This window comes from Sparus aurata, chromosome 14, assembly GCF_900880675.1.
Source record: "Sparus aurata chromosome 14, fSpaAur1.1, whole genome shotgun sequence".
NCBI classification, from domain to species: domain Eukaryota; kingdom Metazoa; phylum Chordata; class Actinopteri; order Spariformes; family Sparidae; genus Sparus; species Sparus aurata.
The window spans coordinates 23,355,243-23,367,582 of record NC_044200.1 but is presented as its reverse complement, the minus strand read 5'-3'; the positions used below and the strand labels follow the sequence as shown (position 1 = coordinate 23,367,582).

Sequence of the window (12,340 nt, the reverse complement as noted above, 5' to 3'; positions counted from 1 at the left end):
GGGAACTTTTTAAGTGAAGTTGTTGTTCCACTCTGAGGACTTTCACACATTTTGCAAGACTTCAGCAGAAATTCAGAAGAAAATCGTTCATGTTGATATTTGTAGAAAAAAGTCTATGAATTCCTCCAAACAGAGACGAACTTCACGGGTGAAACCTCTTCCTGTGTTTGTGTGAGTAGGGGATACCCATGTGCTCTACTCTTTAACACCTGAACATCAACACCAAAATCTACCTGTCTGCTTCCTGTTTGTCTTCCTGTTTCCTGAATGTCTACTTCCTGCTCAGTTCAACACGAACTTCAGTTTCACTTTTAAAGCTGCAGCCAAAATAAAGAGCTCAAAGGTCAGAGGACGATGGCTTGTAAGCTGTCTGTTGATCTATCTGAAGGTAAATCTAAAGGGAGGATTAGAATAATAATAATAAACATTTTACACAAAATAAAGTTAGATTTCTTTAGTTTTTTAAAGTGAAATGTGTCTTAAAAAAGTCCTTCAACATGATATCTATCAGCGTTCCCAAAACAACGAGCCTGCTGCTTAACAAAATATCATGGTTTGTTTAAAACGACGCCTTCAGGAGGTTTTATTGTTGGTGTTTCTGTCGGAATTCAACTGGATCGTTTTCTGTTTTCTTCAGAGTAACAACTACCAACGGCACAGGATCAAACATACGTTCAGTCTCTGATGGAGACGTGGAAGCAGACTGAAATTCATATTCCAAGAAGATTTCGTGCCAACACCTCAGTGAAAGTGACGCGTACAGGGAACCAAGATCAACACTGACGTTATTATGATACTTTGAAGTAAAAATAGTCCTGTCAAATGTTTGTGACCGCATCTTCCTCCTTGTGAGGAGTTTGTCTCTATCTATACGTCACCTCACTTCCCTCTCTGCTGCCGTAATAATCAGCACAGCCACTGCAAGTCACACCCGAAGAATTCATTAATATGAGCCTTAATAAGCTGCTTTCACAGCAGATCTCTATGGTTGTTTCTATGATGAGGTCAAGCTGGCCTTCCATATATACACTGAAGAAGGCTTGCTGGCAAGTTAGCGGCTTATATGCTAGCTTGATGGGAACATGCTGGTGCAATAGGTCTCTTTCTTTGTGTGATGCCTTTTAATCTCCTTTTCATGCAGTTTGTTTCTTGGGATTGTACAAAATAGTCAGTTATTAAGAAGATAAAACAAAGTGTGTGACAGGGCGGGAGTTGTCCACTTAATTACTTTATTTATTATTTATTTATTTACTTTTGTATATTTCTTTATTTTATTTTATTTTATTTTCTCTCCCAGCTATATACAATCTTATACAATCTGTTCACCGCACCTTATATTTTATCTTGCAGTACTAGTCCTGTGCTTATTTATACATTTCTATACGTATTACTGTTTTCTATTGCTATTTAATGTGTCTAGGTTGTTCCTCTTATTTCATTGTGTTGTTATTGTCTCTGTGTATAATGCTGCTGCTACACCGGAATTTCCCAGCTTGGGATCAATAAAGCATATCTATCTATCTATCTATCTATCTATCTATCTATCTATCTATCTATTGTTTTTCATGTATCACTCACCTTTTGTTATCGATGTCACAAAACAACGAAGCATTGCATGAACCAAGATGGTTGTATTTTTGATATACTGTTTGCTTCACAATAAAAATATGTGAAACAAGAAAATAGAACAAAGTTGACATTTGTACCATCAGCTGTGTGCATAGAGGAGGTTCAGTACATTTTGATGGTGCAGCAATGCTAATAAGTTGTTAGCTAAACATGGCTTGCAATTGGTTGATGACGCTAGTAGAGCATGCGAGTAAATCCACTGATTGAAATCTGTTGGTTTTGCAACAGCTTTCATTCAAATGCAGTTTTAATGTGTGACCAGACACCAGAGACCAGCACACATCAGACAGACTGAGTTTAAAAATGTTGGCAGTGAGATTGAATGATGTCAGACGTCCAGAAGGGGCCTTTGGTTAACTGGTCACATCACTACAGCCTCCTGTCATTTACAATAAAACACTTTTGTTGCCCGTTTCACTTTCCTTCTTCTTGTTTCCTTGCATTTAGCAGCAGGTTTTCCCCCACAGGTAGGCAGCGCTGTGCTGATGTGTTCAGTGTCGCTGCTGCCCAGGAGTTCGTCTGTTTCCGGACAATTATCACACTTTCTGCGTTTATATAAATAGGTGTGAGCAGCTGACAAGAAAAGCTTCAGGGTGTTTCCTCTAAGCCAGACGAGGGATTGCTTAAGGTGTGTTATTCACTAGAAACACTGCAAGACGTTATTTCCTGTTCTTCGACGGGCCTGTTAGGTCATCACTCATTCACCATTATCTGCAATATTAGAGGTTTAAGATACCAAATATGCACGTTAAGACCAGATTAACTACGAGTTGACACTGTTACAATGTTTTCATATTACCAAAAACCTTTGATCCATTTTGCTAAACTATTGTCAATATTACAATTCATCTACATGCAGCTATTTCATCAGTTTATTATAATTGTCTATGTATATGCCTAATCTTCAACTGTTTATCCATAACATTCGTAAGATTTAAGAATGTTTCAGTACTTTAAAGTATTATTTAAGTATTTTAAGTATTTCCTTTAGCTAACTGTTGATTATTCATAACAATTAGACTACATTCAACTAATTTTTTTGCTAAACATTTGTTTCACCTATTTTATCTGTTTAATTAGTTTACTTTTTGCCAATCTTTGCCTACTATAACAACTGTTTATCCAACTCCTCTAGCTCTTTATTTCAACCAACCATTTGTTTCATCTGTGTATTTCTTTTAGCTAACTTATGTTTATATATTGGCATACTTTTAGCTATAGTTTGCTAACTATTAGAACTGTTTGTTTTACTTTTAGCCAACTATTCTCTGCTAAGTTAAGTTAACATGAATCTTTTATACATTTCTTGTACATTTTTTTTTTAAAATCAAAATCACAATTTCCTCCTTTTTAATTATAAGATTGTTCATTAGATGATCAGTCTGTGAACGCTCTGGAACCAGCACCCCTACGTGGAAATAACTGTGACATACCACTGAATACCACATTTAAATGTGTAGACCAAAGTCTTGTCAGCTGTTAGCTGGCTTACCACAATGACAAGCATTATTATGAAGACGTAATCAGTGCACTGGCTAACCAAAGTGGTGCCCCACTTCTGGGCTAATGTGCGCCCCACTAAGATTAATGATTTACGTCACAGTTTCAAACAGCTTCCAGTGTGATGGGTATGTCGATGTCTGAAGTTACTGCAGATTTAGCTTCAACATCCAAACAGTTAAAACTGCTAACAGAACAAAATGAAGTATGAAACCAATTCTCACTAGATTCTTTTTATTTAGTGGTTCTTTACTAAATCAGAGCCATTATTCCACACTAAAAAAGTGACATTTTTCAAATCAAAGTATCCAAATATAAAAGTAATAATGCAGAATAAACCCAGTCAGTCTTCTCGGGATCATTATCATCAATGTGTTGCTGTAAAACTATGAATGCATCATAGCTGACCGAGTGGAGGCTCCGACCTGTCGGATAAACATGAACCTCTTTTATTTGTTCAGTCAGGTCATGACAGCTTGTTTGGAAACAGTGAGATTAAAGAATAACTGTTAATGTGCCTTTAAAACCAAAACTAGGACCTAAAAGAGGCATAAAAGCTCAACAGATTGCACATGTAACCTTTTTACATTTATTTTATTTTCTTCTTTCACAGCTGTTTGGAGACATCTGATGTTTCTTTGGTTGTTTCTTTGTTTTAAATCAAGTCAAGGTTGAGACGGGTCTCTGTACAGATGTTCTGATGTTGAGGTGGAGACGGGTCTCTGTACAGATGTTCTGATGTTGTGGTGGAGACGGGTCTCTGTACAGATGTTCTGATGTTGAGGTGGAGACGGGTCTCTGTACAGATGTTCTGATGTTGAGGTGGAGAAGGGTCTCTGTACAGATGTTCTGATGTTGTGGTGGAGACGGGTCTCTGTACAGATGTTCTGATGTTGAGGTGGAGAAGGGTCTCTGTACAGATGTTCTGATGTTGTGGTGGAGACGGGTCTCTGTACAGATGTTCTGATGTTGAGGTGGAGACGGGCCTCTGTACAGATGTTCTGGTTGTTGAGGTGGAGACGGGTCTCTGTACAGATGTTCTGATGTTGAGGTGGAGACGGGTCTCTGTACAGATGTTCTGATGTTGTGGTGGAGACGGGTCTCTGTACAGATGTTCTGATGTTGAGGTGGAGACGGGCCTCTGTACAGATGTTCTGGTTGTTGAGGTGGAGACGGGTCTCTGTACAGATGTTCTGATGTTGAGGTGGAGACGGGTCTCTGTACAGATGTTCTGATGTTGAGGTGGAGAAGGGTCTCTGTACAGATGTTCTGATGTTGAGGTGGAGACGGGTCTCTGTACAGATGTTCTGATGTTGTGGTGGAGACGGGTCTCTGTACAGATGTTCTGATGTTGAGGTGGAGACGGGCCTCTGTACAGATGTTCTGGTTGTTGAGGTGGAGACGGGTCTCTGTACAGATGTTCTGATGTTGAGGTGGAGACGGGTCTCTGTACAGATGTTCTGATGTTGAGGTGGAGACGGGTCTCTGTACAGATGTTCTGATGTTGTGGTGGAGACGGGTCTCTGTACAGATGTTCTGGATGATGAGGTGGAGACGGGTCTCTGTACAGATGTTCTGGATGTTGAGGTGGAGACGGGTCTCTGTACAGATGTTCTGGATGTTGTGGTGGAGACGGGTCTCTGTACAGATGTTCTGGATGTTGAGGTGGAGACAGGTCTCTGTACAGATGTTCTGGATGATGAGGTGGAGACGGGTCTCTGTACAGATGTTCTGGATGATGAGGTGGAGACGGGTCTCTGTACAGATGTTCTGGATGATGAGGTGGAGACGGGTCTCTGTACAGATGTTCTGGATGTTGAGGTGGAGACGGGTCTCTGTACAGATGTTCTGGATGTAGAGGTGGAGACGGGTCTCTCTACAGATGTTCTGGATGTTGAGGTGGAGACGGGTCTCTGTACAGATGTTCTGATGTTGAGGTGGAGACGGGTCTCTGTACAGATGTTCTGGATGTTGAGTTGGAGACGGGTCTCTGTACAGATGTTCTGGATGTTGAGGTGGAGACGGGTCTCTGTACAGATGTTCTGGATGTTGAGGTGGAGACGGGTCTCTGTACAGATGTTCTGGATGGTGAGGTGGAGACGGGTCTCTGTACAGATGTTCTGATGTTGAGGTGGAGACGGGTCTCTGTACAGATGTTCTGGTTGTTGAGGTGGAGACGGGTCTCTGTACAGATGTTCTGATGTTGAGGTGGAGACGGGTCTCTGTACAGATGTTCTGATGTTGAGGTGGAGACGGGTCTCTGTACAGATGTTCTGGATGTTGAGGTGGAGACGGGTCTCTGTACAGATGTTTTGGATGTTGCACCCTTTAAACCACAGGGAGGTTTATGGTTGTGCCAACATGGAGGCATTATTCTCAAACTTCACCCAACTGCCTCAAAATCAATGATTATGTGCTGATAATCAATAGGAGTTATTCACTATGTGAGATTAAAGGAGCAGTCTGTAGTTCTGGTAAAGAAATGTTCATGAGAATAAAAAAGATCTTCACTGGCTGATTTTTATGAGCTCCAACAAACAAAAAAAGATCAAACTGACTTTAAAGGACAAAACAATTAATATCTGTTTATTCACTCTCACTCATTCACTTCTCCAAAACTACATATTTCTTTGTCAGAGTGAGGTTTTAATTCTTCTGCTTTTTAAAGTTATTCACATTGAAAAATTTTCAAAGAGGAACAACAGACTTTTTTTTGCAAATTGGGTGAATTCTTGGTTGCGGGACGTCGTGGTGACGAGTGCGTCGGAGGCCTCTACAGACTGTAACACTCCCACTGATGAGGGCGAGGAGGTAATGAATGAATTTGTTATTCATTTCATTCGTTGTCATGTTGAAACATAATATTTCATTACACATAAATCAGCATCAGAAACTTCCAGAGTTCCAAATAAAACCACAGGAGCGACGGATGCGTAATGGTTTCCACCCGGTTTTCTGCAGGATCTGGTGATTCCAGCGCCGGCAGCAGAGTTCTTTCCAGTGACTTCTGCTGCAGGTGAACACACTCTGCTGGGCTGCATGCACCACCGGCCTCCATCCCACCGTCCCCAGTATGACCAGTACAACCAGTGAGAACAGTAAAACCAGTGGGTGACGTTGAATGTTTGCTGTGAGCTAATGGTTTATGTTTGAGATGCATGAGTGGGAGACCCCTCACCCACTTCTATGAACTTTGGTGATTTAAAGGAAACTGCACAACCACATTTTCACACCTAGATCATCGCAGCGTTACGCTCTCTCTCCCCTGTGTGCGTCTGTGTCTCTCTGCCCCTTTGCCTCGCTCTCTCACCGACTTATAAATGTAGGCTTCATTGACGAGTCAAACAGTTCAGGGCCAACTTCAGGGCAGAAGACACACAACTGCTGTGACAGCATCCATCGCCTGTCTCCGACCTCTCCGAACGGGAATCGAAGCCGACTGACAGGACAGGCCCGGACAGACTCGGGAATCGAACTAGCGACTCTAACAGGGTTATTACAATTAGTGATACAATGGTTTCTCCAGTAAGGGAAGCAGTCTGCCTGATTCTCATGGTGGCTCTGTGCCAGGTCAGAGGTGCATACATCCGACCCAAGATGAACCAAACCATCCAGAGCCTCCTGCGGCACTACGTGAGTACTACTGCTCGTACTTCTTCTCGATACTGCGAGTACGACGCTGCTGCTGCTGCTGCTGCTGCGTAGTATCAGTGTTCGTACTTCAAACACAGACTGTGTGTTTCCTCCTGCTTCTTTCACACACTGATCCTCTCACCACAAACACAACCACACATGCACACACACTCACAAATAGACACACAACTTTTTTCCATTTCATATTCACATTACATTCGTTTAAAGGACTATTCTGCTGTTTTGTTTTATGTTTTAGTCCATTAACTGCATGTATCATCTGTAGCAAACTTTGATATTAGACACAATTTTTCTGAGTTGATCAACAGTCATGTGGTGAAGCAGTGCACAGCAGGGGTCCTTTCCTTCTTTGATGTTGCATTCAAGGACACTAAGACTTCTGAGATTTCAGATACGGAAGTTGAAAGCAACATCTTTATTCCAAGGAACAACGTTCACCTTGTTTTTAGGGTTGATTAGTTTTAAAACAATATAAATTGTCAATGAAATGCTTTTGCAACTGAAAACACCCAAATCTCAAATGTTTTATTGTCCTTGAACGCACCAAAACGACAACTTTTAGGTAAAAGTCTCACAATTTAAGAAACTGATCAACTTTACATGATCTTTTCCACAACTGGTTTGCTTATTTTTTTATTTATTTTTTGTCTTTTTTTGATTAACAGAACTCGTAAACAAAAATGTCTCACATCTCAGATGTCAGAGCGTCTTTGAATGCACCATTAAGGACAGTCATTAAAACTATAATTGCAAGAAATGATCAAATTCACGTTATCTTTTTCGCTACATGTTCTTTTTTTCATTATGATATCAGAGCTCGTGAACAGCAAAGTCTCAAATTGCTGGTGTCCTTGAATGCACCATTACACCATTGGTCTTGTGGATATTTATTTTTTTTAATATATATAATGTTTTAAATGCTTTCCAACTGACAGCTCTGAGATATCCAATGTCTGACTGTCCCTGAATGCACCACTGATTTCAGTTTTCAAAGCCTCTCAGAAAGTTAATGTGATTTATATATTTTTGGGCTTATAGATTATAAAAACACTGATCTGCTCCCTTGAAGATAGAGAGAATCATTGTCTGCATCAAACTAACCTGAAAAAATGTTTCTTTGTGTTTCTTTGCAGAGAATTGACGACGAGAAACGATTTGACGGGAACAACGTCTTCCCTAAAGAACCACCAGCAGGCAAGATGGAGGTAAATATGAACTTCTGTGTATCAAAGATTATGATTAAGTTTCTGTAAAGTCACTTTCAGGGTTTATTTACACGATTCATTCACAAATCCAAACTCCAACTGTTCTACGTGTTGTACACGTGCTCGTTTTCTTGACTCCACTCTTGCGTGTTTCAAGAGTGGAGTAAGAAGTTAGCCTAGCTTAGCATAAAAGACTGGCTGCAGGAGGAAACAGCGGGCCTGGTTCTGGTCAGTCTAACACACACTCACACTGCTGTGTGGTTCTGAGCTTTGGAGAGAGCCAGGCTAACTGTTTCCCTCTGCTTCCAGTGTTTATGCTATGCTAGGCTAATTACCTCTTGACTCCAAAGACAGACCAGAGAAAAACTTAATATTTCACAAGGCCTGGCCCATGAAGATTATTGATTGATTGAAGGTTTCACAGTGAAGGACGATTAGTGAACTTCCAGGTCTTCTAATCCCTGAGTCAGCAGCCGGCTGGTGTTTTCCTCAGGTTTCTCTTTCGATGTTCAGTCTGGCACCGTCAACAGTTTCTGTGTTGAGGTTTTTGGGGGTTCTTATCCTGCTGGCTCTGCATTGTGCAACCTTGTCTGCAACTTCACTCAACTCCAAGTCAAACTTTCACTTTTCACCAACAATAACGCAAAGCCACTCATGGCTGGTTTCGAGTACAGAGCGCCAAAACGGAGTTGACTCACATCAGCTTCAGAATCTTTACACGTCATCGTCTGCAGCGCTTCAGTCAGTTGTTTGCTGCCTTTCTGTGTCGTGTGGCTAACAAGACAAAATCTTAGATAAGATCTATGGACTGCACTGCAAGCTAGCTGTGATGCTGTAGTATCATTGGTTCAGGCTATGATGAATAAATAAGATGGACATCAGTTCAGGTTTTGGGCTGACGACTTTAAACGTTGGCGCTAATGTGAGCAAGCGAGTCGTCTACAGGATAATGTTGTCAGTCATGATGTAAAAGCCTCTCGCATCTCTAAGAAAGTGTCAGGAATCCAGTTGGTACGGCCGATTTTATGTCGACATGATTGGCTGTGGCTCCGACACCAGAGACCCAAACATGATCCAGCTCCGGGCCAGCAAGATCTTGACTTCTTAGGCAATTTTCAGCACTAAGATCGGCTTTGGCTCATTATTTGAACTGACATCAGTGATCTGATGTCGGCTCTGAATCCTGCACATGTGGCACCGGGTTTGTCTCAGTGCAGAGACACATTCCGATGTCCGGTCATCAGGGTGTTGCCAACAGAATATCCTCATCATATTCATGTATTCAAGATGGCACATTGGAAGCAGTCTGTCAAACAGAAAGTAGAATTTTGCATAAACTTAAAGGCCACAAGCGACCACATTCCCCTCTGGGTTTTCCCATTTTGTACTTCACTCACCACAACAACACAGGTGTTACATATCAGCATCTTTAAGTTGTTTCCAGTGTAACATCGTCTTGTGACTCATCTGAGGTGAAACATTACTTTAGCCAATAATTAACACGTTAATTAAATATCTAATATGTGCCTATTGTCTCCATATGGATTAAATAAGCTTTACAACTGGACTCTGACAAAGTTTAGAGCTGAAAGCAGCTCAGCAATTGTGTCTTCACTGATTCATAAACTGTCAGACTTTGTTGAACTCTTTGAGTCTCTACATCCAAGCTTGTCACCAATTTTGGATTATGACATTCAGTTTGATTGAGTGGCTTTCCCCTTTAAGGCCTACACGAAACTTAATTTAACCTGTGTGTGGGAGACCTGACATTTCCACTGGGTGAAGGTTTCAGCACCTCCAGGGTGGTACAGAGGAAAGGGACGACTACATGTGTGTGTGCTTTCCAAAGATAGATTGAATTCCCTTTTTTTTTTTTTTTTAGCAGGCTTTGGTTTTAGTCGATTTTTCCGATAAGAAACTTCCTGTGACTTGAAATTACATTTTCGTTAATAAACACACATAAAGCATCAATGCTGTTTGGTTAAAAGCAGTTCAAATGAAAATGTATTTAATCTCATCTGTTTTTGTCCTCCAGACAAAGCTGTTGTTCATGGGCGGCATTTTGGAATCATACGAGAAGCTCCTCGGCCACATGTTGAAGCAGCTGCCCACAGCGAGTCCCCAGACCGACTCCGTCGACAGCACCGCCGGCGATGGTGGAGGCCGGACCAAGTGGAGATGTCAGGAAGGACCTGAGATACATCCTGACAAAGGTCCAGGAACTGAAGAAGAAATCTTTCCATGAGCAGGAGATGATTCTGCATGGACTGCAGGACCTCAAACATGTCCAGGTACAGTAGACTCACACTAAAGACAAAGAAAGAGCCGAGAATATATTTTAATGCACTAGATCCAAGGATGGTCTGATGCTGGTTTAAAGTAAGGATAAAAAAGGTTAATGAAGGGTTTAATGTAGGGCTTGAAACCCTAAAGAAGAGCTTTAAACCCTGAAGAAGAGCTTTCAGGCTTAACGGGCTTGAACTAAGGCATTAAAGATTCAAGTAGGACCTTTAGGAGGACTTACAGTGGGACTATATGACAGATTTTGGAGGGCGTAAGGAGAGCTCGTGTAGGACTTGAGGTAAAGCTGCTGTTTATGGATTATGCAAGACTAAAAGTAAAACTTGTGGAAAGTCCACGCTGAGCTTTTTGGTGACTATGTAGGGTGTAAACAAATCCTCAAAGTGAGGCGTTTAAATCTTTCTGTAGGGTTTGAGAAGGACGTAAAGCAAGTGGAGTAAAGGTGCTGTATGGTTTACATAGGGGGGTATGGAGGACTTAAATAAGACTTATGGAAGGTTTATTTAGGGATTTTGTGGTGCCTATGTAGACCGAACTAAGACTTAAAGTGAGGTGATTAAAAGGTTTATGTAGGAGTTAAAGGAGGACTTCTATAGGGTTAGGAGTAAAGCTGCTGAAGGTTATGTAGACCTCTTCGTTGTCGACATAAACCTTAATTGGGATTTTAAATAAAGATTTAATGTGTTACATTGCAGCAAAGTAATAATCATTTCTCTCTCTCCTCTAGATGGACAACTTTGTCGTCCAGAGCAAAGCATTGTGGGAGCTGCCATGGCTGTACGAAGAGGCGAGCTCATTGTCTGACAACAGCGAGAGGAGGAGGCGCCGCCGCCGCCGCCAAGCGAGGAAGACTCAGCTGAGAGGCTAAACAGCAAACAGGCACAACGGAGACGGCGACACTGACGGCGACAAAACTAAAATGGATAAAAGCAAAAACAGTCACAGAATAAGACCAAAAAATATTTCAATTTCAAACAATGTGCCAATTGTTGAGATTCGTATCTGTTTTTAGAGATTTCATATATATTTATAACAATCGGAGTGAACAGCCGCCTCAGTCTGACAGATTTTTGTACATTTTGATACTTGACAGCAGCGTGTTGGTTCAATAACAGTATCAATCGAACTGCCTGGAAATACTTGATCTCTTCATTTTTACTTATTTAAAAACTGCAGATGATTTAATGTTTAGAGAAGATAAAATCTTAGTTTAAGCTCTCGGATTGGATGTTTTTATTTTGTGTTAACGGTAAAATAGAACTGTCTGATGATGTTTACAGTACTAAGTACACGTTTAATGCTGACGTACTTAATCGTACTACGAGTCCTCTGAACGATCGGGTACTTTACTGCAGCACGGCTACACTGCCTCTGGAAGTACATAACTCTTCAGAGATTTTTGTATTTTTCTAACATGTTATAATAATCATATTTATTATATATTTAAAGTAATTTATTGTTAAACATACTCCTGTGAATGATTGTTGATTATTTATGTGTATTTATTGATTGGCACATGTAGACAAATAGCAACTGAATAAAAAGATGAACTTCATTTTCTGATTCTTGACTTTTTTTGAATGATAAGACTTTGTGATGATGGCGTCAAGATTTCTTTAGATTTTTGGTTTTCTTTGACAGAAAGTCATTATTAGTTGACGAGTCTTCGTTCTCACAGCAAATAAGGAAGTTCAGACACAACCAACAACCAATCATATATCATCTCAACAAACCTCAAGATCATATCACACGATCTTGAGGTTGTGACATTGTTGTGTGCAAATAAAAAAAAAACCTCTAAGCAACTCAAACGCTCAAAGTCAGAAGAGATAAAAAGTAATAAAGCTTCACGAAGTGCACAGTAAAAGTGGAAGTTGGAGAAAATCTACAGGCTGATTAGTCACTCACACTGTGAGGTATAATTATGTGTCATCTGCATAACATGCAATCTTATCGTCTGAGGTGTTAAAAGTCCGACATTCTTTACTGAAGTAGAATTTCAGATATTTGTGTGGAAGTACTGATTGACAGCTTCTTTACTCCTGTAAAGT

General features: G+C 40.7%; 1 protein-coding gene across 1 annotated transcript; it reads left to right on the top strand.

Moving 5' to 3' along the window:
- The first annotated feature begins 6,511 nt into the window (after window positions 1-6,511).
- On the top strand, window positions 6,512-11,844 carry LOC115595365 (interferon gamma-like). The gene is given in 5 exon segments (XM_030439761.1): window positions 6,512-6,762; window positions 7,917-7,988; window positions 10,024-10,140; window positions 10,142-10,279; window positions 11,017-11,844. Coding segments are annotated over 5 exon segments (588 nt in total). The 5' UTR covers window positions 6,512-6,642; the 3' UTR covers window positions 11,158-11,844.
- The last annotated feature ends 496 nt before the right edge of the window (window positions 11,845-12,340 follow it).